The sequence below is a fragment of the Sus scrofa genome, chromosome 9 (assembly GCF_000003025.6).
Source record: "Sus scrofa isolate TJ Tabasco breed Duroc chromosome 9, Sscrofa11.1, whole genome shotgun sequence".
Classification (NCBI taxonomy): Eukaryota; Metazoa; Chordata; class Mammalia; order Artiodactyla; family Suidae; genus Sus; species Sus scrofa.
Genome location: NC_010451.4, coordinates 47,429,499 through 47,444,872, shown reverse-complemented (window position 1 = coordinate 47,444,872; position 15,374 = coordinate 47,429,499). Strand labels below are relative to the sequence as shown.

Below are 15,374 nucleotides of genomic sequence, written 5' to 3'. Positions count from 1 at the left end.
AGTGACACTCAGGAGTCTGTCTTTTACAAGGAGGCCTGGATGGAAATCCCGAGTAAAACGGAGCTAAAAACGATGACGCTTGGTGGCGGAATGTGGGTGTTGAAGCCACTTCCTGTCAGTGTGAGTGTGGGAACTAAGGCTGTACGCTCCGCAGGCAGGGCTGTCCCTTAGGAGGGGGCATCACACTAGAAGTGATCTGCAAGGTCCTGCCCGAAGATCCTAAGACCCTCTGACCACCTCAGTCCAAAGGTGCCTAAGGGACAGGCTGTTGGGAGGAGCTTCCTCGCCCCTCCCATGTTTCTATGGGGAGGGATTTCTGAGAAAGTCACACCCTTGGCTGCCCATCAGCCCTTTCCTCCCTCTCCTCGGTAACTGCAAACACGTGCCTGTCTATGGACTAGAGCCCAGCCCTGGCTCTGCTCCCCTCTCCACCCAGGCCAGTGGTTCTTAACCTGGGGTGATGCTGTATCACCACCACTCCCCCCAGGGATGGTTGGCAGTATCTGGAGACATTTTTGCATGTCTCAGTAGGGGGCGGGTGCTACTGGCCTCTCATGGGTAGAGACCAAGGATGCTGATAAATATGCTCCAATTAATTCACAGCACATCTGCCTGCAACAGAGTATTGTCTTGCCCAGGATGCTGATAGCGGCATGGTTGAGAAGTCCTGTCCCATGCTACTCTATGACACCACACTCCCTTTTTTTTTTTTTTCCCACACTCTTTCACTAATTATTCCAAACATTCTGCCCTTGACTTATACCCTAGACCTCCTGGAAAGTCAGTCTCCCTGTGTCCTCCTGACTAAATCCTCTTGCAAACCCGACTCCTACTGTAAGGCTTTCCCAACCTGTCTCGCTGGCAATAATTCCCTGCCCTCTGAAAACTTACTCAAGAATTAGCCAGATAAGGATCTCATGTTGTGCTTATTTCCTCCTCCTCCCAGCCCTGAGACACTAGAAAACCCACCTCCCAATCCCCCTGACCTAGACTTAGTCCAGGCAGCAATCTGGGTAAGTGCGTCTGCCCTGCAGACCCAATCTTTGTCTCTGGTGAGCTGTGCTGTGGGCGAGGCAGGTGGCTCTGGGGTAGGGAATGGAATGGGGCAAGTCTTCGTGGTCACAGACCTGAAGTCAAGTCCTTCATGGCTTGCTGGTAATGAAGCTAATGTTTTCATCTCTACTTGCCCGTCTCCTGTGTCTTATCTCTCCTTTGGCTCCACACTCAGGAGGAGAGGAAAGGGTGTTGCGTATCAACTGCCTGAAGCCCCAGCCCAGACCAGTTGCCAGCCCCCTCCCTGCAGATGCTCTAGAGCAGCATCCATTCTTGTGTTCCCAAGGCCTACCTGCATCGTTCAGCCACTTCTCCAGCAGTGGTTTGAGCTTGCACATGTTCTTGAAGCTCAGATTGAGGGCCTCAAATCTCGAGATGGTAGTCTGGCTGAAGTCATTGCCATACAGCTTTCCCATCGCCAGCCCCACGTCTCCCTGCGCGTGGGGGTGGAGAGGGAGGAGCTTGAGAGGCAGGCTCCTTCTCTCCTTCGTCCACATCCCCCACTGTTCTAGCACCTATCACACACCCACTGAACCTTCCAGCACCCGCCCACCACCTTGGCTCCCTTCAAGATTTTTTTCCCTCAAAGATGGAGAATTGGTTTCGTTCTCTCCATAGACTGAGCAGGCTGTGCCTATGGGCTTGCTCCTTGGCTGGCTCTCCTTCCTCTCCTCTCCACCAGCTATCCCCGGTTTCCCTACCGATGGCAACTGGGTCCTATGCTCGGGCAACACAGGCACACGATGGGTTTGCCCCAAACACAGTGAGCCTTAGATCACTCTTGAAACTGCCACTCTGGAAGCCCAGTCTCTACTCACTCAACCCGATTTCTTCCATCTCCTTGCCCCAAACCAAACCTGTGTGAAGCCCAGCTTAATGCGCCTCTGCTTGAAGGTCTTGGCAAACTTCTCCAGCTCCTCCAGGTCACTGGGCTCGTCAGCCCCTCCAGAGCTGGGAAGATGCTTGGACACTGGGAGATGCTGAGACTCTTCCAGATGAGGTTCTAAAGAGGATCCTGGCAGCCCTGGACGCCCAACTGCCTAGGAGGGGACACACACCAAACAGCTCCACAAGCAGGCCACAGATCAAATGACATTTTCTGATATTTTGTAACCAATAGGCTCACTCAGAGGATTAGATATGTTGGATTGCTATTATTTCAATGGTGTGGAAGTGGAAAGTAGAGTTTCTATGAAGGGACTGGCAAATAGCTAGAACTGCTGAGGCAGAAACAACAGGAGTGCAGGCTAGGGAGGTGGCCTTTCTGGGTTTTCATCTATGACTCAGTGTTTGACTCTGAGCAGGTAACTTCCTCCTTTTGGTTTTCCACCAAAAAGGGAGCTGGAAGGCTTGTTTGCAAAGCTCCCCTAAACAAATCTCAGAATGAGACAAGAAAAAGGTTGTTTCGCCTGTTCTTTTCCACAAAACCAAGTCACTGAGGTGTTCCACAGGCATTAATTGAAGATAACAGAGACCATCTGAGACTCATTACATTAATAAAATTGTCATAAAATTCCAAACTCTTGTGACGGCTATTTTACTTTCTAAACCATCATTTTCTTTGATGAGAGGATTTTGGTTTTTGCTTTAAAAAAAAAAAAAAAAAAAAAAAAAAAAAAAAAAAAAAAAAACAGAGGTATTCCAGTGCTATCTAAATGCACCCTGATCTCATTTGTGGTTGTCAGGAGACCTTCTTTCTTTAGTTTATTGTCATAGGAAAACAGACCCTGATACCTGGGGTCCTTGTTGTGCCCATTTGGGGTCAGGAGTAAATCCAACTCGTGTACAAAGAAGGGGCGGAACTCAGGGCTGATGGCCTAACGGGCACTGGGTCCAGTGCTCCCCGCGTGGATGATGTGGCCTGAGTCCACATCTTCCTTCTCCTCCCAGTTTACTCTTGGCCTAGACCGGGGGTAACTGTACTCTTCTCTTGCAAGATAATCAGGCTTCCCATTCAGGCAGCAGCCTTGCGATGACCAGAGAGAAGTCAGGAAGTCTTTTTCCCGCGGGAAGGTCTTTTAAGAGCAGGATGCTTTGAAACCATTAGAATTTGATCCTGTTCGGCATGGAAGGAGTGGTACAGAGCCGACCCTCAGGACACAGGCTCTGTCTTCTCCGCGTCTTCCTTTTCATGAATTCGTCTGTCCTTTCATGTGACAAACACCTATTGAGTTCTTTGCTAGACTGTTTCCCTCCCCGCTTCGCTTCTAACCAGGTGCCAGACTGCATTGATTCTACTCCCCCAGCTGCCCCTCCATCCGCTTCTCCTCTCTACCCTTACTGACGCGACCCTACCCTTTGCCCCTGCCCCAGGTGATCTTAACAGCCTTCTACAGGCTCTCCGTTTCAGTCTCACCCGGCTCTCATGTTATGACACGAGCGTTGATCTTGAGCTCTAAGATCTTTTCCAAGTCTAGGTCTGTGATGATGAGTCTGAGAGCAGTCAGGCAGAAGTCCAAAAGCTCAGGACTCGGGTGTCCCCATTCCTATGAGCCACTAGGTGGCAGCCTCCCCCTTCCAGAGGCCTTCAGTGGCCACTCTAGCCCTCTAAAGCCAGGGCCCTTCATGATCCATGGGGAGCTCTTAGCGCAGAGAAGGGACATTAAGATCTCTGCAGTCAGTGACAGAAGACAATGTGAGAAAAAGGATGCATGTGTGACTGGGTGTCTTTGCGGTGCTGTAGAACATTGACAAAACACTGTCAACCAGCTATAGTGGAAAAAATAAAAATCATAAAAAAAAGAAAATCTCTGCAGTCACTCCCAACTTTTGCACACATCCATCTCTGCAGAGCCATGTCACGCTGCTGCAGGTTATTAACTGCATGGGGGCACACAGATGCGGGAAGGCGTGGCAGCTACGATACAGCTTCTGCTGCTCTCCCCAAGCCAAGTCCCTGGACAAGGCTGCATCTGGCCAGAGAAGAGGTGCCTTTTTTCTAATGGGCAAACAGGTGCTGTGTGGCACCACAGCAGCTCTGCAAAGAGCCCTCTCGCAGACCTCCATCCTCCTGACCTGCACATGTGTCCACTGCAGGTGGGGAGGGGGGTTGGGTGTACGGGAGGAGGGGTGCGGTGTGGGGAGGCAGTCTCAAAGCCTGCTTCTTAAGAGAGGCTCCCTCCACCCCAACAAAAGGGAAGAAAAAGGAATAAAGAAAGAAAGAAAAACAGGAGTTCCTCTGTGGCTCAGGGAATTAAGGACCCAGTATTGTCACTGTAGCAGCTTGGGTTGCTGATGTGGTGAGGGTTCCACTCCTGGCCCAGGAACTTCCACATGCTGCAAGAGTGGCCAAAAAGAAGAAAAAAGAAAAAGAGAAAAAAGAAAGAAAGAAAGAAAAAGAAAGAGAGAGGCCCAGAGGTGAGAAATACTGGCTGTGTGTTCTCAGGACATCAGGCCTGTGGGACTCTGGTCTGCCCCTTGGGGTGGTCACCTTGGCATCCCTGGAAAGTTAGCTGACCCCTGGCTCTAAGAGTGATGCTAGGGCCTAATGGGGCTGGAGTACCTGCGTTACAGAGCAGCCTAGCCCGGGAGCCGGAATCTCTGGGTTCTAATTCTGGCTCCAGTGATACTGAGTCCATCGTTTCCCTGGCTATGGCTTGAAGTTCCCCAAGTGCCAAAAGGGATAATCCCCCTGCTCTCCCGTCTTCCCAGAGGGCTAAGTGCACCATCAAGGGGGTGGGAAAAACCACGGAGCTTAATCCTGCCGGGAGCTGAGATGTTCCTAGAGGAGAAGAGAAGACTGGGGTGTTTACCTGGGATGCCAGGCCAGGCCCCGTCTGCGGGAGAAGGAGGGAGCTTTGTTGCTGTGGAAAGGGGAGAAGATTTGGCTGCAGACCTGGGTGAAAGGGGAGGAACAAAGAAACAACAAATAAAATCCAGGCCAGCTGAAAGACATGCTCTACGGCTTTGGAACCAGGATAACTGTCTCCACCCCCTGCTACCTAACCAGGTCCCTCCGACCCACCTCCAGCCCTGTGGAGAGGCTCCCACAGGCGCTGTCAGGATTGCCACACGCAGGTGGAGGCGAATCAGACACAGGGAGAAGCAGATGTAAACAGCAGTCCCCAAACCAGTCCTGCTTGCCTGCCCGCCTGCAGTGGTGCAAAGGCAACCTGCCGTGGGAACTGATAACCAGGGCTGAAGCAATCCAAGAGGAGATGTGCAGTGACTACTAAGATTTCCAGCTGGAGCGGAGGGTTTCCGTTTTGCCCACAGAAGTAGCAGCATGGCTATACAGGCTGCACCAAACCTGCAAAGGTGTCAGGGCGAGGGAATGGTGCCACACAGTCCAGAGGGCAGCAGACAATTGCCAGGGGCTCTTGGCAGGACCTGGACGTTTATCCTTAGGAGGGAGGGCTGGGAGGGAAGAAAGGGGCCAAGACTCTGGAAATGATCTGGACTACACCTGCTCATTGCTCTGCCTGAGGACTGCTTTCTCCTTCCCTCTCCAGGAAAATCGTCCAGGAAGGGCTCTGCCTGGTTGGTGGTCATGACAATGGCCCCTGTCTAGAAAGAGCCATAGCCAGGAACTATCACTCTCATTGTGGGAATGAGGCCATTCAACTAGCAAAGCACCTAATGGACGGGTCACCCCCAATCCCTGGGCACAGAGCAGAACTCTGGTGTCCCTGCTGTCTCTAAGCTGTTCAGGGTCATTGATATGCAGCATCCACTGATGCTAACTGTTATGCTCCTCAGTTTAAAACAGCCAGGGCTTAATTTTCCCTTATTATTAAAATACATGGGCAAGGAAATTCTTATAAGGAGCCCTGTATTGGAAGTCAGAGGCTTGAGTACTAATAGTAACCTAAATTCACATTATATTTTAAAATGGACAAAGCCTTTTCACACGCATTATTTCCACTAATTATCGATAATCTTGTGAGGTAGCTTTTTACTCTGATTCCATTTTTAGGGAGGAGAAAACTGAAATTCAGAAAAATTGGGTAAGTTTCTCGAAGACACACAGCTAGTAAGTGAATTTTTTAACTGATGAGTTTTTCATTTTTCTGTTTTTAAAAAATGGCCATACCTCTGGTCTGTAGGAGTTCCCCAGCCAGGGGCTGAATCTGAGCCGCAGCTGCAACTTAATGTGGTGGCTGCAGCAACGCCAGGTCCTTTAACTCACTGCGCTGGGCCAGGGATAGAACTCATGCCTCCGCAGCTACCTGAGCTCCAGGGTCGGATTCTTAATCCACTGTGCCACAGCAGGAACTCTACTAATGAGTTTTTCTAACTCCAAATACTAAACTATTTCCTCCTCCCACGTCATATACTGACCTTACTGGTTATACGCCTGAGCCAGTTTCACAATACCACCTTCCAAAAAGATAGATTTATGGAGTTCCTGTCGTGTTGCAGTGGTTAACGAATCCGACTAGGAACCATGAGGTTGCGGGTTCGAATCCCTGGCCTCACTCAGTGGGTTAAGGATCCGGCATTGCCGTGAGCTGTGGTGTAGGTTGCAGACGCAGCTCAGATCGGCTCTGGAGAAGACTGGTGGCTATAGCTCTGAATAGACCCCTAGTCTGGGAACCTCCATATGCTGTGGGTGCAGCCCTAGAAAATACAAAAAAAAAAAAAAAAAAAAAAAAAAAGATAGAATTAACTGTTATCTCCCCTTTCCTATTCCAGGAGTATGATATACATTGTTTAGCTAACAAATTTTTATAGGCTGATGTATTCTCATTCATCATCATAACACTCTGAGATGACTTGGCAACTAAGAAGAGCTATAATCTGGGCAGGTGCTAAGGACAGAAGGGAGAGCCGAATTTTGTTTGGATTCTGGATTTCCAAAGCTTCTCCTTGGGATTTGTACAGTGGAAGGAGCTTACGCTTCCTCCATCACTTCCAGCCCTAGTTGGTGGAAATGGGAAGGGGAGAAGCAGCATAGTGCAACGCCGAGCACATGGATTTCCGACAGACTGTTGTGGAGCTTTTGCCAGAAATAATGTGATGACCTACCACATAAGATTATTTTGAAAGATGTCAGGAAAATCACTCCACAGAGCTCCTGGCATATCAGACTCAAAAATGTTGGCTGCTTTTGTGAATATTCTAATCTGTTTGCCCTTGGCCAAAGAGAAGTTCTCTCCAAGTGACTTCCCTGCCAAAGAAAACCTGGAAATGCTCTCTGTGGCCTGTGGGTGGCACTGCTGCTCTACCCAAATGGCACTGCTGCTCTGCTTCGGGCGGGGCTGGGGGGGTTAAGTCTAAATCCCCATGCCTGTCCTGGGGAGATTTCCAAGGAAGTGGGACTTGTCTGGACTGCATTTCCCAAGGATCCCCTCCTTCCTTGTTCTGCCCCAGCTCCTACCACGCTTGCACCTTAACTGCCATGAAATTGAGGAGGATGGGAGAGGGACGCAGAGAGGGAGACTCAGGTCCCTTTCTCGAGGCCTGAGGTGGATAAGCCTCTCTTAACGCCAGAGGCAAGCCCCTGGCCCACACTCCACTCGGGGGTCCCAGCAGAAGCAGCCCTTTACCGCACCCAGTCTGTGCAGAAACCCCCCAGGGTTCTCACCTTGCTGCCCAGGCTGGGTCTGAGATAGCAGGAACTGGGAGACAGACTGGAGGTGTCCGGGAACCAGCACGAGCTGCTGGAGCGGATGGAGTGAAGCCATGTCCTATGTGGGGAGACACATGAATCACAGAATTTATGAGCTGGGAGTGTGGGCTCCATCTGCCTGCTGCCCATCTGTCCCGTGGGGACCTTGCCCTATGCCTCTGAGTGTCCCTGTGTCTGGTACATAGTGGCTGCCCCATGGATGCTGGTGTTGTTACAGCTCTTGCACTCAGCCAGTCTGTGCCTTGCAACCTGTTGTTACTTAACACCTGCCTTGTTATTTAACTTTTCTCTGTGTCAGTCCTGTCGCCAGCTATACTGGGAATGCCCTGAGAGTACAGGCTGTGGGTATGAGCCATCTCTGAGGAGTTTATCCTAGAAATGACATGCAATCCCAATTTCCCAGTTAAAAAAAAACAAAAAAAAAAAAACTCATGCCACTCGATTATGCTACAAGCTATGTCTTGGCCATTTCCTGGGCCTGAATTATCCTGGAGGAAGGCACACATGATTCGTTCTTAATAAAACCAATACGATTAAAAAGAAAATCCATTTCCCCTGGGCCCCCTCCCACAATCCCCCCAAAGGGAAATACCATTCCCAGTACTTGGGGGATCTGTGAGGCCTCTGTGCTCCAAACCCCCAGGGTTCTGTGACCACCCCCCACCCCCCCGCCTGAGGACTGAGTTTAGGTCTGTGCATGAAGAAAAGACGTGGTAAACCCTTGCTGAATAAAGAGGTGAAGAAATGACTGCACATTCTAGTCTTCAAGATTTCTGGGGAGGGGAGGCTCTTTCTTCCCAGGATAATCCAGACCAAGAAAGGGGGTCGCCTTGTGTACACCCGCCCTCTCAGACACCTGTCATCATAGTTTCATAGGTGCCTTTTTATTCCCCCACCAGCACTCTGTTCTAGGCTGGCAAAACCTTGGGGCCACTGGCAACAGACATGCTCTGTGACTGTAGCAGCCACTGTCATCATCACAGGGCTCTCCTGAACGTGCCTGGCAAACCCCAGCCCCACAGCTGCTAGCTCCACTGTTCCGGTAAGTTTGGCTCCTTTTTCTCCCAGGGAGGCAGAGCCCTGCCTCTTCACGTCACTAGCCAGGCTTCGTCTTGAAGAGGATTGTTCTGTACCACCCCCCCCCGCCCACCACTACAGGCCTCCATTCCCCATGGGAGGTTCTTTAGCCCAGTGTAGACCTGCTGAGCACAGGTCGAGGGGTCAAGCCTCTTGCAGGAGGCTTGACTGAAACTCACGGTCCCACTGAGAACATCCCGACATGGGCTGGCATTTACCCCAGACATCTGGTTTCCAGGCATCATGGCAGGTCCTTGACTCAGGTGGCATGGCCGATGCGAGAGGGTCTGCTGCAGGGAATCACTGAGTTCCTCGGTTTTTATCTGGACGTGGAGGCGGGGGGGAGAGAGAGCATAAGTTCTGGGCCTCCCCAGGCTGACAGAAGTGGAAACTCAGAGAAGATCAGGGCAGAAGATGAGTGACAAGCCTGCAGAGTAAAAGAATGAGTGCTGGGTGCCTCCTGCGCTGCAGCTTGATTCTCCTGCCTGCATGTGCCCTTCAGGCCAAGGCAGCTGGTAGGGAATAGAGGTGAGAGGCACTCTGGAGGAACCACCCTCCAGATGGGAAATCTACCTGGATTGATCATTCCTGAATATCATTCTGGGGCCTGGGCTGGTACCTAGTGCAAGATATGCTCTTCCTCATCGAAATTCCACAAAAGAGGGAATTTCTGTAGTGACTTTAAACATTTAAAGTTCCAGTCGTGGCTCAGTGGTTAACGAATTCGACTTAACAGCATCCATGAGGACATGGGTTCAATCCCTGGCCTCGCTCAGTGGGTTAGGGATCTGGCATTTCCATGAGCTATGGTATAGGTCATAGACACGGCTCACATCCTGCATTGCTGTAGCTGTGGTGTAGTCGAACTACAGCTCCAGTTCGACTCCTAGCTTGGGAACCTCCATATGCCACTGGTGTGGCCCTAAAAGACAAAAAGACAAGACAACAACAACAACAACAACAAAAAAAAACATTTATTTGAAAGTTTTCTTGGGTGGGCAGTATGTTAGAATTTCTTTTAGGAGGAGTTCCCGTCGTGGCGCAGTGGTTAATGAATCAGACTAGGAACCATGAGGTTGCAAGTTCGGTCCCTGCCCTTGCTCAGTGGGTTAAGGATCCGGCGTTGCCGTGAGCTGTGGTGTAGGTTGCAGACGTGGCTCGGATCCCACGTTGCTGTGGCTCTGGCATAGGCCGGAGGCTACAGCTCCGATTTGACTCCTAGCCTGGGAACCTCCATGTGCCGTGGGAGCGGCCCAAGAAATAGCAACAAAAAAAGAATTTCTTTTAGGAAATGATGGTGACCCTAAATGGTATTTCTTAAACTCCCTACTTCACACACACACACACACACACACACGCCTTTACCAATATCCCTTACATTCTTCCCCCCCCCCTCGGTCCACATAATCTCAAGGTCTAGGAACCAGCTTCCCCGCCATGCCCCCTTGTTTTCCACACTCCTCTGTCCTCTGCCTGCTGAGCTGCCTTTGCAGCTGGCCTCTTTGCCCATGTGACGTGGGTGACGGTCCTAGCCTGTCTGCCTACAGGCAGGGACATGTCTCCCTCACAGTCACTGCTGTAGTTGCAGCCTGAGGGGCCTATGGTGGTTTCCAAACTCTCTCCAGCCTTTACCACCCTTCAGTGACAACACCAACCACCCACCTGTGGGTTTGCCAGGTGTCCAAGGGCAGGGCAGGAAGAACGACTTGTGCCCAGCCCTCCACCCATCTGGAGAACAACTACCCTCTTGCAGCTTTTCAGGAAGTCCACTGGGGGGGGGGTGCAGTGTATGCAAGTGACTTTGAATTCATATGATATGGCAGGGAGCATGGGATCTGGACCACACCTTATAAAAGACATTGGGGGGCCCTCTGTTGGAAACGTTTGGCCACAGGGACCCTGGTTTAAACCACTTTCTTGGTCTATACTGGGAATGTCACGGACATCTGGACTCTTTCTTCTCTGCATTAGTTTAACCCCAGTTAAACATTCAGACTGAGCACAGTGCCACTTGTGCTTAACTGCTGTGGGAAAATGGTGCTTTGGATCACTGAAGGAAGAGTTCCCTTTGGTCGGAGTTAGGAAGGTCTTGTTGAGTGACATTAGGGAGGGAACTCATATCCTAATATGGTACCTGTACCAAGTGGGAACCCAATGCACGTTAACTGGATAAAAGAGAAACAGACTCCCTCTCTCCATCTCCCAGTGGAAAACAGCAAGGAAAATATTAACCTGGGAGCTTGAACTTGTTTCTAGTCCTAACTCTGACTCTAACTTAATATATAACCTTGAGCGATCATTTCATCTCTATGAGACTTGGTTTCCCCATCTGTTACATGCTTCTACTGATTTTCCTCTCTTTCAGAGAGAAATGGAATTATTGATTCCAATTCCATGGTACACTGGCAGACTTGGCTAATCTGGTGTTCTTAGATGAAGCAGATCTAAACAGCACCAGGAAGTTCTGGTTGCACGAGAATTAGTAAGAGGATACTACATTTAGGGACAGTCTTTACAAATCATTCCTCTCTTACCTACGGAGATTATTCTGGAAACTTGGAAGCAAAGAGGAGGAAGGGACAGTGACCAGAAGTAGTGTGGTGAGGGACAGAGAGTTAGATGTCTTGAGAACTCCGAAGGCATTGACCCCCAGCGAGTGGTCTCCAGCATAGCCCTCTTCCCCACCCCCAGTGCCCTTCAGCTCTCCACACCCACGCTTGGCAGCTCCATCTAAGAAGCTCTGGTGTCCTAGTTCTTCTCCCAGAAATTAGTTTTCACATCCTAGATTCCGGGGAAACATTTGTTAGCAGGTTTTAAAAAGCTCGAAATAGATGATACTTATTTCAAATAGTACCACCAATTGCACCACCAATCTTAAGGTTTGCTCCGAGAGGAGATTTCACCTAAGCAGAGCCTTTCTGGCCAGCCTCCCTTCCCCACATCTCCCTTCGGGAGCCCCTTCCGGCTCCCCGCGTCCTTTGTCCCCCAGTGGGGATAGGTGAGGCAGGATGGAGGAAGGGGGACAGAGGGAGAACATGGAAAATTGGAACTCGAAGCGAAGCGCGCTGGTGGAACCTCCGCAGGCAGCTTGGCCTGGCTCCAGCTCAGAGGCAAGTGGCAAGGCTCCTTTGTAGACTCATTATGCGCAATGGAGAGATAAGGAGCACAGCTATGACAGAGCTTGAAAACATGTGCTTTGCCTCCAACCTGGGTGCTATCTGTTAGAATCAGTGCCAGGTCTTCCTGCAACACTTAATTTCAGAAACCAGCACCATCATAAAAGAAAGCTCACCCTTTCATCTGCTTCCTGGATCAATTGCCCCCCAAGCCCTTTCAGCAGCCCTGCCGACCTCTGGGTTCTGAAAATGAGGTGCCTGATGGCAAAGAATTGCTCTGAGTGTTAGTCCAAGGTGTTCTGACAGTTCTGCGGGTTACTCTTCTGAGCTTTTTAATTTTTTTACTTAATTTTTTTTGCTTTCTCAACCTCTTACTCTTTCTTTTTTCATAATTCATTGCCCCTTGGGTGTGAGCCGTTGCCAAAGAAGACCGTCCTGAACAGACCACTCTGAAAGACAATACAGCAGGAGACTTTTTCCATGACAAGATCTGATGTCTCTGCTTTGGTCACTGGGTCTCGGAAAGAGCAGAGCTGGACTTGGAAGCCACACTGCCTCTGCCACACTTGGACAATGCTCTGAGAGTGCAGGGTCTAAGAAACTAAGAAATGAAGAAAGTCCCTTCCAAATCCAAAAATCCCTTTCATGGCTGTCAAATGGAAAAGACTGGAGCCTTTCCAGGCAACTGGGTGTTGGCTGTGGATGGAGAAGATGAGATAGAGAGGCTTCTGTTGGATCCCACTGACTTCTAATGTGAGGACCGGAGGCAAATTGGATGAAAACCCATTTCCTCCATACTTGTGAAAACCCAACGAAACCCACAGCCTGCCTGGAATGGTGAAGCTCGTCTCCAGGGTCCCTTTGGCACTTCTCATGCAAGAGGACTACTTCTCAAGGCCCTGTTTGAGATGGACTAATCCCCAGGACCTGGGCCACCAGAGAGGGCTCTGCCGGGTCATAGCCATCGGGTATCCTGTCCATCTACTAGACCCGGTTTGTTAGTTTGGGATCTTCTCCACCCACTGTGCTGTGCAAAAGTACTACACTGAGTCTTGGGTACTGACCAAGGAGGTAAAAAGGTATCAAGGGTGGTTATCTTTTCAATCCCAGCGAACTCCCTGACATCGCCTACTTTAAAAAGCAATAGCCTCATTCTGAAAAGAGAGAGCCCCCTCTGAGATACTGGAAACCCTTCATACATTCCTTACGTGGCTTCATCTCCTAGCCAGGAGGCTGGGGACAAGTGTTCATCTTCCCATCTCATAGAGACCAGGAGTGCTTCAGAGATGAGTGTAAAGTTACATAACAAGATGTTGGCAAATCCCAGATAAGGGGATGGTGCTCTGACCCTCCCCTGGCGCTCTTTCTACAAAACAATACTACAAACATCCCAGGGATGGAAGCAAGAACAGACGACACGTGATGGGGAAAGCGATGTTCTGGGCCCCCCACACACTTGGACCTCCTTATTAACCATCTGTTTGAGGTCATGCGGTGGGGCATGGGGGGGGCTAGGGGACTCGGCCCCAGCCCCCTCCCCATGACATTTCACACGGCCCTCTCTCGGGGTGGGGGGAATGAGACCAACACTAATGAATATATCACTGGCGATGAAAATGATCAAAGCTGTAGTTCCAGTTGCATAACTCGTTTGTGGAAAGTGTTTCATAAACATTTCACAAGAAGGAGAATTTCAAAGCGTGAACATCTCCCAACCTGCCTTCAGTTACAGGCAAGATTTTTTTTTTCTTTCTCTCCCCCTTCTATACTTCTCCCCAGCAGTGAGGAAGAGTTTTTGTTTTGTAACTGATCTATAAAGGGTTGGCAAATGTGTTGCTCATGAAAAGATCCTAAAAACATATTCCAAGAGGAGGAATGGGGCTGGCAGGTAACTCATTTCAGGTGAACAAGCCAGAGAGTCTCCTAAGAGATGCTGGCTGTATTTTCACTTTGGGGGACACTCCTTTCTCCAAGGCTCTTGTCTGCTCCCCATGAGTCCAAGGCTCTGCCTCTTTGGGTGCCTCTGGGAAGTGCCTCCGTCCATTCCCCAGTCTCTAGTCAGACTGAGGACAAACCAGCCTAGCCACACCTTTGCCCACGCATGCTGGGATCTTCTTCCTGACAGCATCCAACTTCTAGACAAAGGAGTGATGGAAGGGAGGAGACATGGGGCCCTTTAAGAAACATACGGTTCCTCAGGGGGCTGGGGCCACTTGGAGTTGCTTCTTCTTAAAGCTTCCCAAAGAATCATCTTTGTTTTTCTTGCTTGTACCTACTCTGTAAATGTAACAAGCTTATCGGTAATGTTATTTAGTATTTTGGCATCAGTTCTTGGGACACAGCACTGCTGGTGCTGACGTATGTCTGAAAAACCCCATCATTTTAAGTCCATAAAAGTTTTCTTCTCCCTCTGCAGATAGATCCAGGCCTTCAAGTTTAAAAACTCTGGGAAGGGGCTGTGCTTTCTTTGCAGGCACATCCTCAGGGATATTTTTGGTGCCCAGGACTTGAACAGCTTTAACCACTGTATTACCCCATAGCCCTCCTGAGACACTAGCAGTGTCCGCTTCCAGTGAGGCGCTGGATTGATAAGAGTGCTCTCTTTTGACCCTGATCTCTTTTGAATCAGTCTTCTGGTTCTCTGGTTGCCTACTTGATGGACAAGAGCACAGAGCCAGCCACTCTAGTTCTTTGGCTGGGCAGGAGAACCACAGAGAACAACTGAATCGCCCACATAGATGGTTGTTCTGTCCCCCAAAAGTGGAATGGCAGGAGGTAGAGATGGGGTGAGGCAGGGGAAGAACTGCTGGGCACGGTCTCTGAGTCACACTCTGAAAACTGTTTGCCAGTGGCTACTCCTGGGAATTGTCTGTTGTGTGAATGCTGGCTGTTGTCACACTGGGTTCTTCTGCACACACCAGGGCTGCCTACTACAGATGGACTTTTTTTTTTTTTTTTTTTTTTTTTTTTTGTCTTTTTGCCATTTCTTGGGCCGCTCCTGCGGCATATGGAGGTTCCCAGGCTAGGGGTCGAATCGGAGCTGTAGCTGCCGGCCTGCGCCAGAGCCACAGCAATGCAGGATCCGAGCCATGTCTGCAACCTACACCACAGCTCACGGCAACACCGGAACTTTGACCCACTGAGCAAGGGCAGGGACTGAACCCGCAACCTCATGGTTCCTAGTCAGATTCGTTAACCACTGCGCCACGATGGGAACTCCCAGATGGACTTTGCTATCCTTTTCCGAGCAAAGACACATTGGGTGGGGGGGAGGGGAGAAAGAGATCCAGGAAACAAGCATGAGACTCAGAATCAATCAGGAGGCCTGACTTGGGGCTCCGTCCTCGCCTCTAAAGACCTGCATGACCTAATGTTTAGTTACTTCACCCATCTCTCTAGGCTTAGATTATGCCTCCACAAAAGGAGGAAAATAGACTAGAAGGAATCTTCTTAAGAAATTTATAATGAATAAAAGAGAGAGTGGGCATTGACTTGTACGCATTTAAGTATTACTAGGCCCATTTTGCACATGAAAAGATTGAGCCCTGGAAAAGTTA

At 50.0% G+C, this 15,374-nt stretch overlaps 1 protein-coding gene across 3 annotated transcripts in view; it reads right to left on the bottom strand.

Annotated features, from left to right (window-relative positions):
• The window catches only part of POU2F3 (POU class 2 homeobox 3), an 81,414-nt gene that overhangs the window by 13,393 nt on the left and 52,647 nt on the right, over positions 1-15,374 (bottom strand). For all 3 annotated transcript variants that reach the window (XM_021062978.1, XM_021062979.1, XM_021062980.1), the window contains exons 4-8: positions 8,920-9,024; positions 7,580-7,682; positions 4,806-4,888; positions 1,911-2,093; positions 1,346-1,487 (exon numbers count right to left, since the gene is read on the bottom strand). In XM_021062978.1, coding sequence (XP_020918637.1) covers positions 1,346-1,487; positions 1,911-2,093; positions 4,806-4,888; positions 7,580-7,682; positions 8,920-9,024 — 616 coding nt within the window. The remainder of the gene's footprint in view (positions 1-1,345; positions 1,488-1,910; positions 2,094-4,805; positions 4,889-7,579; positions 7,683-8,919; positions 9,025-15,374) is intronic.